General features: G+C 50.7%; 1 protein-coding gene and 1 long non-coding RNA gene across 8 annotated transcripts in view; one reads left to right on the top strand and one right to left on the bottom strand.

The window, feature by feature from the left end:
- Nucleotides 1–18,862, top strand: part of VWA5B1 (von Willebrand factor A domain containing 5B1) — a 48,059-nt gene that overhangs the window by 27,570 nt on the left and 1,627 nt on the right. For 3 of the 7 annotated variants that reach the window (XM_077899333.1, XM_077899335.1, XM_077899332.1), the window contains exons 12-22: nt 677–862; nt 3,258–3,441; nt 4,292–4,482; nt 7,427–7,504; nt 8,025–8,226; nt 8,718–9,038; nt 12,048–12,185; nt 14,564–14,695; nt 16,950–17,024; nt 17,639–17,708; nt 17,990–18,107. In XM_077899333.1, coding sequence (XP_077755459.1) covers nt 677–862; nt 3,258–3,441; nt 4,292–4,482; nt 7,427–7,504; nt 8,025–8,226; nt 8,718–9,038; nt 12,048–12,185; nt 14,564–14,695; nt 16,950–17,024; nt 17,639–17,708; nt 17,990–18,107 — 1,695 coding nt within the window. Of the gene's footprint in view, nt 1–676; nt 863–3,257; nt 3,442–4,291; nt 4,483–7,426; nt 7,505–8,024; nt 8,227–8,717; nt 9,039–12,047; nt 12,186–12,674; nt 12,871–14,563; nt 14,696–16,949; nt 17,025–17,638; nt 17,709–17,989; nt 18,108–18,197; nt 18,346–18,862 lie in introns of those variants that run through there. The other 4 variants (XM_077899336.1, XM_077899334.1, XM_077899339.1 and 1 more) reach the window with 3 other exon arrangements.
- LOC144314789 (uncharacterized) overlaps nt 6,550–18,862 on the bottom strand; it is a 122,989-nt gene continuing 110,676 nt past the window's right edge. The window contains exons 8-10 of the long non-coding RNA XR_013380638.1: nt 9,758–17,175; nt 8,744–9,007; nt 6,550–7,169 (exon numbers count right to left, since the gene is read on the bottom strand). This is a non-coding gene — a long non-coding RNA (uncharacterized LOC144314789). The remainder of the gene's footprint in view (nt 7,170–8,743; nt 9,008–9,757; nt 17,176–18,862) is intronic.

Below are 18,862 nucleotides of genomic sequence, written 5' to 3'. Positions count from 1 at the left end.
AGCTGGGGCTTGGCATCTAGAGACTATCACCTAACTGCGTTGCTTGCCACAAAAGGTCACACAGTCTTCCTCCAAAGGAAGATCTGGAAGACCTTTATGGCTGCCACAATCTCCAAATCATTTTTCTCATATAATTAATCTCATGTAACCTCCAAATCAATTTCGCAGTATGTTTGAAGAAATCAGCTAGGTGATGCTAAACCACAGCTATCAGGTATTAAACACCTATCACAAGGCAGCTACTTCAGATCTCAGCTAATCCTCCCAACTACATTGAGAGTTGAAAATTACTAACTCACTTTACCAGGAAAGGAAATTGAGGTCCAGGAAGGCAACTTAACTTGCTCAAGATCACTATCCAGTCCATGCTTTGACACAACTTTGTGTGCCCCCGGGCTAAACACAACCTTACTTTGGGTCTTGGGTTTTCCCATTATAAAATGCTAAGCTTTTTAGAGAAGCAAGATCTGCTCCAATTCTGACATTCTAGTAGTCTAAAGAGGTCAGAGGCATGTTCACTGCTGGACAAGCCACTCCAAGGCCTACTCTTCTCTGCTCACACCCCCTACAGGAAAGCTCACACCCATGCTCATACTCACATGGTCTTTGTGTTTCTCATATGAGCATGCCCCTGTTGACACATGCCACCAACCTGTGTTCTGACCCCGCCCAACAGATGATCAAATCCCTGAAGAAGGCCATGGCCCCAGTCCTGAGTGATGTAACTGTGGAGTGGGTCTTCCCTGAGACCACCGAGGTCCTGATCTCGCCTGTCAGCACCAGCTCCCTCTTCCCCGGAGAGCGGCTGGTGGGATATGGCATTGTGTGTGATGCCTCTTTATACATCTCCCATCCCAGATCTGTAAGTATCTCAGACATTCCCGAACAGTGGGGCTCCACAAACTTGCCCACAAAGCCATCCTCAGCTGGAAACACTATTAATTGCTAGGAATTAATTGGATCTAGGTTTACAGTTATGGGGGGTATGGTTGCCAGGCCATGGGCATGTGGTCACGGTGACACTGCTTGGATAAATGCTATCATCACAATATGTGGTTCTTAAGATCGCCTACAGCAGGAAAATTGGGGGAACGTGTTTAAAATGCAAAGCCCAAGGGACACCTGGGTAGCTCAGTGTGTTAAGCTAGCAACTCTTGATTTTGGCTCAGGCCTCAATCTCAATATTGAGTAGGGCTCTGCGTTCAGCAGGGAGTCTGCCCCAGGATTTTCTCTCTCTCTCCCTCTGCCCCTCTCCCAGCTTGCTCTCTCTCTCTCTCTCTCAAATAAATAAATAAACCTTTATTAAAAATAAAAATAGGGACATCTGGGTGGCTTAGTGGTGTGGCTCCAGGCGTGATCCCGGAGTCCCAGGATCGAGTCCCACGTCAGGCTTCCGCAGGGAGCCTGCTTCTCCCTCACCTATGTCTCTGCCTCTCTCTCTGTGTCTCTCATGAATAAATAAATAAAATCTTTTAAAAATGAAAAAATATATAAAATAAAATGCAAAGTCACTGAGCTCTTCTGAAATTAATAATACCTGTATGTTAATTAACTTAGAGTAAATAAAGTAAATTAAATTTCAAAAATAATTTAAAAAAATAAACGCAGAGCCTAAGCTCCAATCCTGGTCTACTGAATAAAGTCCTTGAGGGTAAGGCCCAGGAACCTGTATTTTACATAATCTCCCCAAAGTGATTTTGATAAACAATTCAATTCAGAACAACTGCACTCAGGTTTGTTTCCTCAAACACTCTCTTCGGGTCACGTCTCCTCAGATGAATTTGTGTTTTATTTACATGGATAATTCTCTTGTATGTGGTGACAGGAGTGGGATAAAAGTGAGGAACTTCTCAAAGGAAAGTGGAATTCATGCTAAAATGTGGGAGATTGCCTGAGATTTCCATCCTTCCTCTTTAGTGAGAGTCTCTACTTCTGCTTGAAGGATTTGTCATCTTGTTTTATTTCTAAGCAGGGGTCACAAACTCATTGCCTAGAGAGATTGGGCAGGTATAAAATGAATGAGATGGACTTCTAAAAATAAAAGGGGAAAATGCCATGGGGGATAGCAGTTGTCACAGAATACATAGACAGGCCATAAGAGCGGTAAGGAATATGGCCAACGGGATAGCACACACCCATCTAAACTGAGTGGCCCCTACGCAGCTCTAACAAACTTTCCATGCAGGAATGTGGGCTCTGTGTTACATGTGTTTTCAATCTTGCAGGAGATGTCAGAATTTTGTGTGATATTTCCAGATTTTAGAATATTATGGAATCTTCTAAGAATCATGGTCAGGGTAATGGTTAATGTGTTATGGAGAGTGGGGCATTCAAACGCAGGGAGAAGATGCTAAACAGAATGTTAGTCAGTCTTTGAATAATCTAGACCCTTCCTGGGGGTCTTAGAGGCAGCAGATCATCAACAGACCCTACCACTGGAAGGAATCAGCAAATAAATGCCTTCTCCTTTCCTTACCCATGAGACTGGCAAAGTTTTCTCCTGCTACTAGCAAAGCTGTTGGGGAAGGGTACCCTTGCATATTGTGGTGTAAATATGACTTGCCCCCCTGGAAAGCAATCCAGAAATAACTAATGGAATTAGAAAAACATGACTTTTCAGCCCAGAAATCCCTCCTCAGAATCTAACACAGAGAAATAAAAGTGATGTAATGGATTTATGTCCAAAGATTCACTGTAGCAATTTTTTTATGGTGCAAAAATAAATAGCCACAACGCAAATGCTTAAAAATAAGGAGTGGTTGAATGTTGTTCAGTCAAAAGTTAAAAAGAATAGTTGATATGCAGGATTTCCAAGATGTTTTAAGTGCGAAATTCAAGATACTGATAAATGCAAGTAATATAGTCCAGCTCTTGTAAAATAAAAATTACCCAAAGCCCTTATGTTTTATATATATGTTTATATCATGGAGAACGGAATGGAAGGAACAGATGGTTCATTTTGTTAATTTTGGTTACCTATTTGGAGACATAACGGCATTTAGAATTACATTAAAATTTTTTTAAATAAAGAAGATAATTAAAAATATAAACAATATAAATGTTATGAAGTCAGCTCCATTCACCGTCTCTTAAACAGAAGTCTGTCTAAATTACTCAAGCAAGCAGAAAGCCTTCCTGTTAGTCCAGATCCTCAAAGGTGGAATGTCCACCACCTCCTGTCACACCCCTGGCTGCCCTGCAGATGTTCTATATGACATCCAGCCCCACTCCCAGCTCTTTTGTCTCCCTCCCTCCAGGACAAGAGGAGACGATACAGCATGCTGCACTCTCAGGGGTCCAGCAGCTCCGTTTTCTACCACTCCCAGGATGAGGGGCCCAGCCCAGATGGCAGAAACTGTGCCAAGAGCGTGGGGGAACACTTCAACCTGAGGCAGCCCAAAGATGCCCAGCCATCCACCAGAGACTCCACCACTAATCCTGGTTAGTCCACTGCTCCTTGCGCTTCACTCTCTCTTCCAAGGAGGCCAGGCTTGCTACATTTTACTGAGCACTTACTATGTGCTAAACACTTTATACAATCTCACAGAATAGTTAGCAAAGGTAGAGATGGGTCCTAGTCTACCTATTTTACAGGTGATGAAACTGAGGCTTGGAGACTTTAAGCAATTTGGCTCAGCTCACAAAACTTGAAAGAGAGAGGGTACAGACAGGTCTAGAGCAGTTTGCATCTAGAGCCTGCTAATAATTTCCATTCGGAGGGCACGTATTGATCATCTGCTAAGGCTGAGTACTGAACACAGCGTGGGAAGCAAAGATGACCCAAACACGGACTCTTGTCCTTCAGAAGCTTTCTGCCTAGTGGAAGAGATACAACTGGCCCTAACTCTGATAGAAGAAGAGTGACAGGGGCCACGGGGAAGTTTAATAAGCTTATTAAACTACAGGGTCCCAAGGAAAGACACATTGGTAGAAGATATCAACAGAGACACAATGAGGGCACCGATTCTCAGAATAGGAAGGAGAGAGGAGATTCCAGGCAACAGAAACTGGCTGAGCAAAGATGTACAAGCGTGACCCCTAGAAAACACACACACAATTGATTATTTATCTGGTATGTTTGGAGCACATAGTACATTGAAAAAGAAGGACAGTAGTTGGGCAGGTGGATTAGGTAAGGCTTGGAACGCCAGGTGAGGTGAGACACCTACAGATATTTCAGCGGGCAAGCAGCGGGATGATGCAAGAAGTTTCCAAGCAGGAAAGGAGCATGCAGGCCCCTCCCTCTTTCCCCACTGTTCTCTACCCTCTCCCCTGTCACCACCCTACCCAGGTCTAGACTTCTCCCAGCGACGACGGGCATATAGCACCAACCAGATCACCAACCACAAGCCCTCCCCAAGGGCCCCCACAGCCAGTGATCCCACAGTGCCCGCCAGGAGATACCCACTTCGGAAAGCCAAGCTGCAGGACCTCACCAACCAGACCAGCACAGATGCCCCGTGGTGGCAGATTGATTTGCAGGTACCTAAGAAGAGCAGGTTGGAGCTGGGAGAGACCATAGATGGGGAGAGAACTGTGTCCTGCTTTGGCCACAAGGATGGAACCTGTCTACTACTACTACCACAAAATGAGCGTCTTCCTCCTCATTTTTCTAGATCTTCATCTGTGTGACCCCCTTTCTAATAATGGTACCTAGTGGTCAGTGACATCACCCATTCTCTGTACACCACACTTCCCAGCTGGCAAAGAGCATCCTCAGCTGCACTCATTTGATTTTATAGCACTCTGGGAGAGGCAGGAGTGGGGAGCTGGCCACCCCCACTCTGTATAGATGTGGAAACTGAGGGCCAGAAAGGTAAAGTGGCTTATCCAGGGTCACACAGCCAGTCAGGGGATTGCAACCAAGGACCCTGTGCCTGCAAAGCCCTCGCTTCCCTCCTCCCTCACACTGCACCTTCTCTAAATCCCAAGGGTTGTACATTCACTCCAGGCAGAGATCATCTCAGAGTTAGAGCCAGAACAGGACCAGTCACCCACTGTTCAGCTAGACCAGAGTTTCTCAGCCTCAGCACTATTGACAATTCTTTGTTGTAGGGACTGTCCTGTGTATTTGTAGAATGTTCGGCCGCATTCCTGGCCTATATCAACCATGATAACCAGAACTGCCTGCATTCATTACCAAATTCCCCTGGGGAAGAGGGCAAGATCACCAGATGGAGAAACACTGTCTTAAACCAAATCGGTGGTTGTTATTATCTGCATACCTTCTCCCATTTTTTTAAGAATGGGCTTCATGTAGCTTTGTCATTTTAAGTCAGGGTTTCATAAAAACAGCCTTTCACTCTCCCACTCCCACCCACCACCACCATCCCTCCCCACCTCTCCTAAGCTCTTACACTCCCAAAGGGCGGAGATATTGCCACCTTGTCCCCAGGCCCCTCTCTGTGCTTAGCCAGGGATCACTTGATGCAGTTGGAAGACACTGACCATAGAGTCAGGTGGGCTCTGCTCCTCAAACATGTTGCTTACCCTCTCTGAGCCCCAACTTCCCCATCTCTGAAATAGGGAGAGTAGTTTGTAGAGCTGATTGAGCTAACTGTCATCAGCAAATATTGATCGGGAGCCAATGTGAGTGGAAGGCTTGCAGGCAAAGGCTGATAGGAGGTGAAAGGCCTGGTGCAGGACCTGGTAGATACAGCAGGTGTCCTTTAAATGCAACTCTACTTGGTGAGAGCTCTGGGCAGCTTAGCATCTGTTCTCTCCTTTGCTTCTGGCCCATCTTTGCTCATGTCTCCCTGATCCCCTGCTCAGCTTCTCCAGTCTGATTCTCCCCAACACACTTGCACAGATGCACACACATGCAATGCACGCACACACATGTATACCCTCCCTGCAGCCTCTGGCTGGGTGAAGGCCTGAATCTTAGACTAATCTGTTGTCATGGAAACTAGCAGCATCTGCTTCTCAGTGTGCTGGTGATGGTGGGGCAGGGGTGAGGGGAATCCCAGTCTCTGATGGGAGACAGGGATTAAGGATCCCTTGGGATGCAGCAGCCTTGGCTGGGTACCAACTCCTATTGAGGCAGTCCTACCAGTGACTAGTCCCTTTCTTCTCCCACACCCTTGTACCATCTCTGGGGCTTCAGGCCCAGAGGAGACAGGAAGGAGGACCCCAGCCCCTGCCCTAAAGGAGCCCCCATCTAATGGAGATGCACAATCCTCTTCCCAGTAAATACTTGATAGAGTTGAGAAGGCCTCGATGCTTAACTGTCAACCTGAAAACCTAAGAGGCACTTTTTCTGTTTCACCTTGCAAGTGCCTTTCTCTGGCCCATCCCCTCCCCCTACCAAGCATATGTGTTCCTGGAAGCACAATATTCATTTTTAATTAGTTTAATATTCTTTAATTACAGAAGTAATACATAGAGTTTGCAATGAAAACCCTCAAACAGTTCAGGCAGGTATAAAGTAAAAATATACCCCTTCCCTTGCCCAAACCCACTGATTTTCAGTGTTTCCTCCCAGAAATACTACAAACACACACACACATGCAACATACATATATGCTTTGAATAATCACAATACAAATCTCCAATTATATCCAATTATTATTAGATATCTCCAAAATCCAAAAGCAAATCTCCAATGTACTCTTTTAATGTCGTTTTAATTCATTTTTTTGGCATACAGTAAAATTCCTCTTTCTGGTGAACAGTTCTGTGGGTCTTGACAAACGCAGAGTCATGTAACTATCTATCTCCACAATCAAAATGCAGAATGGTTGCAATTTACTTTTTAAAAATATGTTTGATCTTGGACATCTTCCCACACTGATATGAAGAAATCTGCCTCTTTCATTTCAGTGTTTGTTGTGTGGCATTCCATTGCGTGGATCTACCCTAACTTATTTGTCAACCCCTATTGGGGTGCATTTTGAAAGTGTCCAGATATTCAATTTTACAAACAATGCTGCAACAAATCGACAGTATGTGCACATAGATATTTGCATGCTTGTGCATTTCCCCAGAACTTCTAAAAATGGAATCGCTAGGTCAAAGGAACTTGTACACATTTAGTGTTTATAGCAGACTGCTAAAGTGTCCTCCTCCAGGTGTGCATCAGGTCACACTCCCATCAACAGTCCATGAGACAGATCCTGTCTCCCCACTGGCCACAATGGGTGTCAGCAAACGTATAAATATTTGCCAATCTGGAAGATGGAAAAAAATCATATAACTTACTTTAGAGCAATGCTCACGAGAAAGAACATTTATTCATACTTTTATGAATTTTATTTATTGGATACTTTTTCTGTGAGTCAACTATAGATGCCCTGAACTCAAAGTTTACCTCCGCCCCCCATCCCAGTGATTTGTAAAAGCTTTTTCTTGAAAATGATTCTTTGTCATGCATGTTGCAGATGTATTTCCCAGTTTATTCCTTGCCTTTTGGTGTTTTTTGTACCAGCACAAGAATAAACCCACAACACAGAAGAGAAGGTCCAGAAATAAAACCAATGTACATGAGAGCCTTGATAGGATAAAGGTAGGGAATCAATAAACCCTAGAAACTCAATAAATGACTCATATTTAATAAATGGTGTTGAGATCTGTACTACTCAGAAAAATCAAGGAAAAGGTTCCTATTTCTTTATACCAAAATAAATTTCATGTGAATCAAAGATTTAGGCAAACAAAAATAAATCAAAAAAATTCTAGAATTTTTTTTTGAGTGGGAAAGACCTTTTAAGCATGACATATGAGAAGACATAAGGAAAAGGCTGATAATTTTAGCCTCCTCCCAACATACAAAGTTTTCAACTTTATGACAGAAAAGTGGGTTTAGAATATTATCCATGGTATGTGATTTTTCCATGGTTTGGACTTTATCCATGCTTTGGGATTATTTGTGTTGATGTTTCTCAGGGGTAGTGCACAGTAGTTTATGTGTCCTTGGGTACTTTAGAAGGACCTGGGGTGTCCAGGAAAAGTGCTGTGGCTAGGGGTGCAGGGAAGGGGACAGCCACCAGGAGCTCAGCCTCCTCCCTTCCCTCCTGCACTCCTAGCCCTTGTTGAACAGTGGTCCGGACCTGAGCCAGGGCCCCAAACTCCGGGGCCCAGGGGCCCGCAGACCCTCTCTGCTGCCCCAAGGCTGCCAGCCCAGCCTGGCCTCCAACCAAGAGACCCACACCTGGAGCCCCATGAAAGAGCTGGATCTTGGGTCTAACCTGAAGCCTGCCTCAGACAGCCGTAGCCCCGGGGACCTGGGTAAGTGCCCACAGGGTCTAGGGCCTGACTGGGGACAGGGAGGAAATCTCCCCTGTAGCCCAGCTTCAGATGATAGGACGGAGGGCAAACGCCTTCATCTGGGCCCCTGGTGGGGATGGAGAGGCTGTTGCTCATCCCTGCCAGAGAACTTCTCCAATCCCACTTTTCCCTCCTCAATCTGGCCCTTGGGCTGGCTGTGAGGCTCCCAGATGTCCTCGTGGCTGCACTCTTCCCTGCCCAAGTGTCCCCACCCCACCCTATCTGGCCACCAGGTACTGGATTCCTGGTAGGTGGGTCTGTCCCATTTGGGGGACAGGTGCATACCATCCAGTTGCCCTAGGGAAGGATTCCTGTGTTCCTTGAGGTGGAGGGTGGGGGCAGAAGACTGGATTTGCTTGGGATGTCTGCGCCCTAGGGAGGAACGACGTCCCTGGGGGTTGACCCTCTGTGCCCCAGCTCAGAGCACGGCCTGGTTGTCCCTCTGCCCGCAGAGCCGTCCCATCACCCTTCCACTTACGAGACGGAGACGTCCTCGGACTGGGAGCCCCCCGCCGGGGCTGAGACCGAGGAGCCCATCAACCCCGGCAGGCCGCCCACCCCAGGCCCGGTGCTGGGCAAGGCCGTGGTCAAGGGCTTGCGCGACAGCCAACGTTTGCAGTGGGAAGTGACCTTTGAGTTGGGGCCCCCCGGCCCGGAGCGGGGACGGGCACACGACGCCGACCTGTGGAGCGAGACCTTCCACCACCTGGCGGCCCGCGCTATCATCCGGGACTTTGAGCAGCTGGCGGAGCGCGAGGGCGAGATCGAGCAAGGTGAGCTCCCTGGCCTGCCTGCCAGCATCTTCCCGACCGCCTCCCGGAGCCCCTCCCCACAGCCCCCCCCACCGGCCCATCCCCCTCCTCCTTGGCCACGCCCCCTCCCCACAGCCCCGCCCCAGGCCCATCCCCCTCCTCCCTTGGCCCCGCCCCCTCCTCACAGCCCCGCCCCAGGCCCATCCCACTCCTCCCTGGGCCCCGCCCCCCTCACAGCCCCGCCCCAGGCCCATCCCACTCCTCCCTGGGCCCCGCCCCCTCCTCACAGCCCCGCCCCAGGCCCTTCCCACTCCTCCCTGGGCCCCGCCCCCTCCTCACAGCCCCGCCCCAGGCCCTTCCCACTCCTCCCTGGGCCCCGCCCCCTCCTCACAGCCCCGCCCCAGGCCCATCCCCCTCCTCCCTGGGCCCCGCCCCCTCCTCACAGCCCCGCCCCAAGCCCATCCCCCTCCTCCCTGGGCCCCGCCCCCTCCTCACAGCCCCGCCCCAGGCCCTTCCCACTCCTCCCTGGGCCCCGCCCCCTCCTCACAGCCCCGCCCCAGGCCCTTCCCACTCCTCCCTGGGCCCCGCCCCTCCCCTGTTCCGGGCCCCGCCCCCTCCTCGCAGCCCCGCCCAACGCCCCGTCCCACTCCTCCCACCACGTCGCTCCCTTCTCCCCGCCCCGGGGTCCCGTCCCCACCTCCCACCCCGCCAAAGGCCCCATCCCCCTCCAGGCCCCCCACCTGTGATCTCTCCTCCCCTGGCTTCAGCAACTTCCTTCTTCCCACAGCCTTGCCATTGTCTGATGCTCCACCGCTCCTCTCCCACCGCTGCCTCCTGGTGCCTCCCCTTTGCGCACCTTCCACCTCCCCCTACACACACACACACACACACACACACACACACTCTCTCTCCAGGGCTCCATCCCTTCCTTGATCAGCCCCCAGCCCCCAGCCGCCTCCCGCGCCAGCCCTGAGCTCCTCCAGCGCTCCCACCCCGACCCGCGATCCGGTGATCTGTCCTCTCCTCTTTTTCCTTTTTCCCCTCTGCTGCTGTCCCGCATTCCTTCTCACTTCCCTGGGCTTCTCTTTACAGCGCCCCCTGTAGGGCTCCAGAGACAGAACAATGGGGCCAGCCCTAATCCCAGGGGACCTGCTCCCTGGGGACCACACCTTCTTAGGAACCCACTAGACCCAGTTGGTCCACGCACTCATCAATACCATTTATCGATTTTGGATCATTTGGGGCCAGGTTCGAGGCTGAACGGTGCAGTGACCATCACAATTCCCACCCTAACTTATGACGCGGACTAGCAGGGAAGCTGACAAGAATCAAATAACCATACACACAATCCATTGAGTGCATTTGTCCTAAGTGCTGTTAAATACAGGGGTTCAAGGGGCACGTGGATGGCTCAGTAGGTCAAGCGTCTGCCTTCAGCTTATGTCACGATCGCAGCGTCCTGGGATGGATCCCCCTGTGGAGGGGCCTCCCTGCTCTGCCAAGAACGGGCTTCTCCCTCTCCCTCTGCTGCTCCGTCTACTTGTGCATTTTCTCTGTGTGTCAAATAAATAAGTAAATAATCTTTTAAAAAATACAGGGATCCAAGAAATCCTATAACATTGGGGGCAAACTTTCTTTTCCTAAGACAGTGACTCCTGAGATCACAATGGTGCACAGTTGGAAAATAGATTGGTATAAGTATAGAGACAACTATTTGTCCTAAGTTTGTGCTACGTTTATATAATAACATATTGCTTATATTTTACATTATTTGTACTTCTGTATAATACTTTTTTTTTTCAATGAGCACCTCACCTTACAGTTTACAAAGCCCTTGTACCTCCTTCACCTCCTTGGCTCCTCACACAGCCCTCTGGAGGCAGTGAACCACAGAGACTGCTCACCTGTTCCGAGGGAAGAGCTTGGGCTTTGGGGTCAGATCATCCTAAGTTCTGATCCCAGGACCATTACTAACTCTGTGTGACCCTGTGTTCTCCACTCTCCCGCTCAGGTTTTCAATCTTCTCTGCAAGATTGTCCCAGTGGGCCGGACCAGTGGTCCCCACTCAGCCAGGGGATCTGTGAAATCCTGCAGCAGTGTTTTCTTGTTTTCTTTTTTTAAAAAAAACATTTTATTTATTTTTAGAGACACAGAGAGAGAGATGCAGAGACACAGGCAGAGGGAGAAGCAGGCTCCATGCAGGGAGCCTGATGTGGGACTCGATCCCGGGTCTCCAGGATCATTCCCCAGGCTGAAGGCAGCGCTAAGCCACTGAGCCACTTGGGCTGCCCTGCAGCAATGTTTCTATCAGATAGCTGCAAAATGAAAATAGAGAACACATAAAGGTGGCATAGAGGTTTTGGGTTTTTTTTTAAGATTTTATTTTTAAGTAATCTCTACACCCAATGTGGGGCTCGAACTCACAACCTCAAGACCAAAGGCAGCATGCTCCACTGGCTGAGCCACCAGGGGCCCCTAGAGGACGTTTTTCATAACACTCAAGTTACTTAAGGGGTGTAACTGTCTTTTTGTCCTAGATGTCTTAGCTCATTTATATTAAAATATTCTTATTTTAGGGGCAACCGGGTGGCTCAGTCGGTTAGGCAGTTAAGCATCTGCCTTCAGCTCAGGTCATGATCTCAGAGTCCCAGGGTCAAGACCCCTGTCAGGCTTCTTGCTCAGCGGGTGATCTGCTTCTCCCTCTCCCTCTGCTCCTCCCCCCCACCCCCCACTAGGGATCTCTCTCTTTCTCTCACTCTTGCTGTCACTCTCTCTTATAAATAAATAAATAAATAAATAAATAAATAAATAAATAAAGTAAAACGTCCTTATCTTATGAAGTGATGATGGAGGTTAATAATCTTGGGGGCAGGGGCTGATGTCCTTAATTGGCAAGTGGGCAAACCCCTTGATCTTAAGGGCTTTTATGTAATCTCAAAGATGGGGACTACTGGTCTAGCCCTTCTTTCCGCTTGCCCAATTTCTGTGTCAGCGAGGCCCTACACTGACCCCCAGCTTCTCCCTCCGCAGGGTCCAGCCGCCGCTACCAGGTAAACGCTGTGCACACCAGCAAAGCCTGCAACGTCATCAGCAAGTATACAGCCTTTGTGCCTGTGGACATGAGCAAAAGCCGCTACCTGCCCACCGTGGTGGGGTACCCCAACTCTGGTAAGGCAGATAGGCACTTTTGAGGGCCAAATGGCTCCCCCTACCTTGGCTGGCAGAGGGGAACTGGGACACAAAGGAGCACAGACCCGCAGAGAAGGGTACAAGGAATGGCTTAGAAGCAAAAAGGCCTCTGGCCGATGATTCCGTCCCCATAGGGTGCTGGGTACATGAATCCCCATCCCGCAGCTCTGCAGAAGGCAATGAAAAGGGACCCCACCCCCCTTTTCCCCACCAAATGAATGTGACTTTATTGTATTTTTTCAATTGGGACAACGTGTGTGTCCTCTGTAGGAAATTCCAAAATACAGAAAGACATAAAATAAATAAAAGTGCCTGGAATTGGCAGGCATCCAGAAATGAGCACGAGTCACCTCCTTGGTGTGACCATCCTTCCAGACTTCTCTCTATGAATATCTACATGTCGAGAAATCAAAAGATCATTTTTCATGGATTGGATTATACCAATATGTGCTATGTTTTACAACCCAGGGGTGTGGAAAAGATCTTTCCATGAAGGTCAAGGTCTACCAACACCTTAATAGCTGTGGTGTTTTCTGATTTCACCATCAATGAGACAGTGTTCCAAAGCACTTTATCTCTATCAAATGACTTAATCCCCAAAACGGCTCTGCAAAGTGGATGCTATCATTACCCCCATTTTACAGATGGGAAGATAGAGGTGGAGGGGAGGTAAGTTACTTGCCCGAGGTCACCCAGCAGTGAGGGGCAGAGCCAGGCCTTGAATCCCGTGGCCCCCTCCGGAGTCTGTGTCCCCCCCCCCCCGCATTCTTCCCACTGCCTCTCAAGGTTTATCCAAACCAATTCCACCAGCCTCCCTGTCACTAGACCTTGAATTTATTCTCCCTTTTGATTATTGTAAATTATGGTGCAAAGAACATGGTTATGCCCCTGTCTGCTTATGTCCTAGGGGTTAATTAACTCTCAGAAGTAAGATTGCCTACCAAAAGGCCCGCTCATTTACAATTGGCAAATATTTTGCCAAAAGGGCCCTGCCCCAGAGGTGGTTCCCAGGGTCTGCTTTCACCAACACTGCAGGCCGCTTGTCTTTCCAAACGCTGCCGGGCTTGTAGGCAAGGAAAGACTCTCCCTTTGGAGAACATTTCAAGTTTTTTGGGGCGATACTTTTCCTAGGTGCAGAAACTAGAAGTACTTTTTCTTTCCTGAATTACATATTGCCATATCCTCTGCAGCTCCTTTTTTTTTCTTTCCTTTTTGTTTTTTTAGCAGACCTCCTAAAAGAATGGTTGAAAACAAAATGTGCCTCTCCTCCGTCCTCCTGTCTCCCTCCTCCCCCTGCTGTTTTTATCTGTGGAACCAAAATAATCAACGACCCGTTCCCTCTGCGGGTTGCTTTCATTTCAGGCTCTGGCCAGCAGCCCAGACTGTTGCTCCACTGGGCATTCTCATTCACTGGGCTTTGTCATCCCGAATGACATTCAGGATGTCTCTTTCTCCCCGCCCATCTCCCACCGCCCTCCTTGTGTCTATAGCCCACAGCCTGGAAGGGTCAGGCCTATGTCTTAACCTAAGTCCCACAGCTCCGTAAGACCCAGATCAGTACTTCCTAAAGTGTGTTCCAGGAAACCCGAACCCTAGTTCCATGTCCTGCGCACAGCCATTCAGCACAAAACTAGGACATCCCAGCTTAGGAGATACGTTTAGGAACCACTGGGTTAAATGAAGCGCAACACTTTTCTTGATTGCAGAACTTGTCAGAGCCTTTAGTATGTTAGTATACATCAGGAGGCTCAGAGAACCGACTGGAGTTTGCAGCTTCTTCCAAACTTACCTCTCCTTAGAACTCTTCGTTTGTTTTGTTTTTTGTTTTTTTTTTTTAAGGAATAGTTTACATCCCAGTGTTCTCCAAGAGTGGGGTTCCCCAAAACACACTTGAGGGTGCCAGAGCTTCATCTCTCTTTATTCATCCCCTCCCCCGTTGGTGAGGCCCTAGGACTTCAGGGACCTGCCCTGTGGGAGGGGATCTCAGTCTCTGAGACCACAAACTAGAAGAGAAGGAAAATGGGATGTTCCAGAGAAAACCAGCCTTTTAACTAACTAGAAAACACTGCTGCTTCCTGAGCATTATCTCAGGTACAGCAATAGCATGTACTTATCTTCATTTTCCAGATGAGGGAACTGAGGCACAGAGTAGCTAGCACCCCATCCAGCTCCTAAGAGATGGGGATGAGCCCCAGGTCTTTGGGGCTCCAAAGCTCATGGTCGCACCTCGTACGAAGTTGTTCTGCCTCTGGACAAGTGACCGACTGCAGGCAGACTCCTTCCTGCCAGCCCTGGCGGAGGGACAAAGGACTGACATGACTGTACCCATCTGACCCCTCCTCCTTGTCCTCCTGAAGGTGCTGCGTGGCGGATGGTCAACTCTCAGGTCCTGACCCGCCAGTGGAGGGGCCCCGCTGCTGGCTTCGGACGGTCTCAGACCCTGCTTGGGGAAGACTCGGCAGCGGGAGATGGCAAATTCCAGAACCTCTGTAAGAGCTGCCTCGGGCGTGTTCTGAAGCTTGGGCCCCGGTTGGTGTCCAAGGTCCCCTGGAAGCCAGGCTCTGAGTCTGCACTCCGGGCCCTTGCAGGGCCAGGACGAGGCCAGGCCTCCCGGGCTCTCTGAGGCTCAGCGTGACCCCAAAATGCCACCGTTAGCGCTGCCAGGAGGGAGCCCGCGCCCCCACACCCTCCCTCCGCCTCTCCGCATTCAAAGTCTGCCAACCCCAGGGGCTGTTCCCTGACTCGGATCTCTTGAGTCCTCCCCAGCACCAAATGCCAAGAAACCTAATAAACAAGGGGAAAATCGAGGAGCAAAGAGGCAGTTCCATCTGCTTGGGTCCCACCATCTGCTTCTCTCAGGATTCCCAAAGCTTCCTTTCTGCCTTTGCCTGATTTCATTGTGCTTATAGCTTGGGTCCTGAGGCCTCTAGGACTGGACCCTTTTGTGGCCTGGCACTCATTCTCGGGATAGCTTTAACCCTCTGTGTCCTGAATGTGTGCGTGCCTTTCGGTCCCACCAAAGACAGCCTAACTGCTGCACCAGTCCTAACCCCTCCCTTCCTGCCCTCTCATGTTCCGTGAGGGCCTCTTGCCTTCTTCTGCGCTTGGGAAAGACATGAGAAGTCCTACCTGGCCACTAGGCCAGACACCCAGCTCATAATTTTTTACTTGGGGGGGGCCTCGAAAGTTCTCACAGACATGGATGGGGTAAAGAAGTGTGTGAGGGGTAGAAGAACGTGTGAGTCCAGAATTTAAAAGCACAGCCACTTCTTTGGTCCCTCAGAGCCTCCCAGACTAAGGCGGGGAAGGCTACTGCTGGAACCCCTGAGCCAAGCTGGGCTTCCAGTCTGGAAGAAATTTCTGTCTCCCTTTTCATTTCTGCATGGCTCAGTTCTTGGTGGCCCATGGCTTCCATCAAAATCACAAATCCCAATGTTTTTAAAGATTGATTTATTTATTTTCAGGGTGGGGAGGGGCAGAAGGAGAGAATGAGAATCCTGAGCAGACTCCCCACTAAGCCAGAGCCTCATCCCACGACTCTGAGATCATGACCAGACCCAAAACCAACAGTCAGACCCTTAACTGACTGAGTCACCCAAGCGCCCCAAATCCTTTCTTTTCAACTGACCTCTGATTCACACCCAAGTGTATGTGATTTCTAAACTCTTATTCTACCCCAAGCCTTTTCGGTCCCCAAGGATGATAAGAGCTAACACGTCCTGTGGGTTTTCTCTGCGCTGGGCGCAGTTCCAATCATCCGTGACTCCTCACAACCATCTGACACAGTGGATGAGGAAAGCGAGGCCCAGAGAGGTGTTAAGTGACTTAACTCACTGTCACACAGCAGATACGCGGTAGAGCCAAGACCTGAACCCGGGGCCGTGCCTGGCTCCAGAGCCCATGAGGTTCACTACTGGCCTCCCGGCTGCCTCAGTGGCTCTGCGTTCAGTCCCTAATTCGCGGTGGCCCTGCGCCCCAGCCCCCGGCGACAAACAGAGCTTCTGGGCCGTCACAGAGCCACTGATAGTCTCGGGGGAGACGAAGGCTTCGATCAACATTTGCGCAGGAAGCCTTTTCCATATTTTGCACTCTTCCCTTGTGGTATATTGCCCATCAGGGCCTAGCCCTGGAAGTGATAATCGTGAGGATGATCACCCCAATTCTGCACGTTGAACAAACCATGTGCAGTTTGCTCAGAGCCCTCTGACACGTCGGTGCCGTGTTACGGTGGCTCCCAGAGAGCTGGCACGAGCCCCTCAGTGAGGCACAGACCTAGTGAGCTGATGCCCGCCTCTCCCCGCACCCTCTGGCCCCTGACCTGCTCCCACGTCCCAGCTGGCTCTGCAGCTCAGGGCCTTGGGGAGCACTGACATCGGGCCAGGCACTAAGTACTCTGTGTGCATGATCTCCCCTAACCCTACAACGACGCTGTGAGAGACCTACTCGTATCCCTGGTTTCCAATCTAAACTTATAAAGGGGGTCACTTTCCCGGGGTCACACAGCCGCTGGTGGATGGGGGAGTTGGGATTCAAACCCAGGCCTACCTGACTCTTCTGGTGGAGCCATGGCGTTCAATCTTTGGCAGATGAAGGCCCTCGTAAGCAGGAGTGCAGACCCCGACCTCGCTCTCGCAGCCCGCCCCCCAGCTCATATGAACTCGGACCCTCCCTCTCTTTGGGGGAACAAAAGGAAAGAAAGGGAGGGCCGGGGAGCTCGGGCCTCACTGGCTTCGTGTGTCGTAGATGTGGAGGAAAGCCCCACGGCACCCTTTGGCGAGACCACGTCCCCGGGCCGCGACAAGTATGCTGCTCCTGAAGGTGAGTGGGCAGGCGGCCGACTCCGTCCTTCACTGAGATGGTGGCGGTGATCCATCCTTGGGCCAGGAGAGAGTCTTAGCCCAACAGAGTCCTCAGTGGTTCATTTATTCCTCCGAACATCCTTCTGTGAGATTCATAAGGTATCCTTAATCTAAAGACGTGGAAACTGAGACTCAGAAAGGTGAAGTGACTTGCCCAAGGTCACACAGCAAGTTAGTGACAATCAGACCTCCCGACTCCCAGCTGAGGGCCCTTACACCACCTCACCCTGCTTCAAGCCTCCAGCAAGCGATGTGCCAGGGAAGGAAACTCATTGTCCCCGCTCAGGGACGAGGGGGGCTGATGTGAAGCTGTCATCACCCCCACGGGCAGCCTTCCAGAAGACCCAGCGGCCGCCAGCCAAGGAAACTTGGAGGCCTGTTGCTTACACATGGGCAGACAGTTCACCCTTCCCCGCGGCACAGGTCAAAGCAGCCCCGCAGCCTCACGGTTAGCTCCGACCCTAGGGATGTAGGCAGGCCCCTGCCCCTCTCGGGTCTCAGTTTCCCCGCTGGGCGGAGAACAGTGGGACAGCGTCATTGTCAGGCCCCAACTGTCATTCTCTGGCTCTCCAGGTCCCCTGCGCAGTCTGGCCACCAATACCCTTTCTTCCTTGAAGGCCTCAGAGACTCTCTTTGGATCCAGGTACGTGGGCTCCCCACCCGAGGCAGGCTATACCACCACCTGCTTTCCCGGAGCGATCCCTGTAACTTACTGAATGACTCGGGACATGCAAGCCTCCCCACCTTCCCGGGCCTCAGTTTCCCCAACAGTCAAACGAGGAGGTTGGAGGAGGCCATCTGTCACAGGCCTTCTGGCCCTGACTTTCAGAGGTGGCCAAGTGGGTGCCGGGGGGGTGGGATGGGATGAGCAGGGATGCCCACGGGGGCAGCTGTGGCCACTCTTCCCCGGTTCCACCCACACAGGCTCAATCTGAACAAGTCTCGGCTGCTGAGTCGAGCAGCCAAGGGCTTCCTGAGCAAGCCACTGACTAAGGCTCCAGAGTCAACCCCGGGGAGCCAGAGCTTCGACTACGTCCCGCTGGTGAGTGCCCCAGACCCCAGGCCTCAGGCCCCAACACTCTCCGAGGGACCTTCCCGTGAGCCTCCTGCCCACCCCTCCCCCTTCACAAAGGGAAGAAGATCTAGACCTTCCTGCCCACGTAGCCAGCAGGGCAAGGGCCCAGGCCCAAGAGTGTTGCTAGAAGCCTGCGCCAGCATCACGAATATTCTTTGCAATCTGCTATCTTTGCTTTAAAAATCCACAGGAATTTTGCATTCTACTCTACCATCTATGTGTGTTTATTTTCCAATACATAAAAATAAGCCTTGAAATAGCTCACAAGTGAGTAAAATTAACACCCCGGGGACATGCACCATGTTTAGCAGGTGGCTCCGCAGACACCCCAGCATGCTGTGGCAGGGTGAGAAGCCTAGGTCTGGAGTGGGTGTCTCTGAACTAAAGAGCAAGCGGGCCTGGCTCCACCACATATGAGGCCCAGCAGGGCTTGGGGATCAGCGGGTGCTGGGAGAGGTGTGAGCTGCACGACACAGCCCCAGTCCCTGTGTGCCCAAGGCATGGTGTCACTTTGAATTTCCAGATATCTTGGGCAGCAGAGCACTGTGCCTGCATTAAATATTTGCTGAGCCAGGCACAGTGCTAGACCCTGGGAGACAACCTTGAACTGGATGAACAGTCCCTGAGCTGATGGCACCAAGTGTCCAGTGGGGCCATGGCCGAGGAAGCAGGCAATCCTGATCCTTGGGCACTGTGAGAGCAGAGGTCAGGTTTGGTGGGGG

This window comes from Canis aureus, chromosome 5 (genome assembly GCF_053574225.1).
Source record: "Canis aureus isolate CA01 chromosome 5, VMU_Caureus_v.1.0, whole genome shotgun sequence".
Classification (NCBI taxonomy): domain Eukaryota; kingdom Metazoa; phylum Chordata; class Mammalia; order Carnivora; family Canidae; genus Canis; species Canis aureus.
Note: the sequence above shows the minus strand (reverse complement) of the source record. Positions and strands in the feature narration are given on the sequence as shown.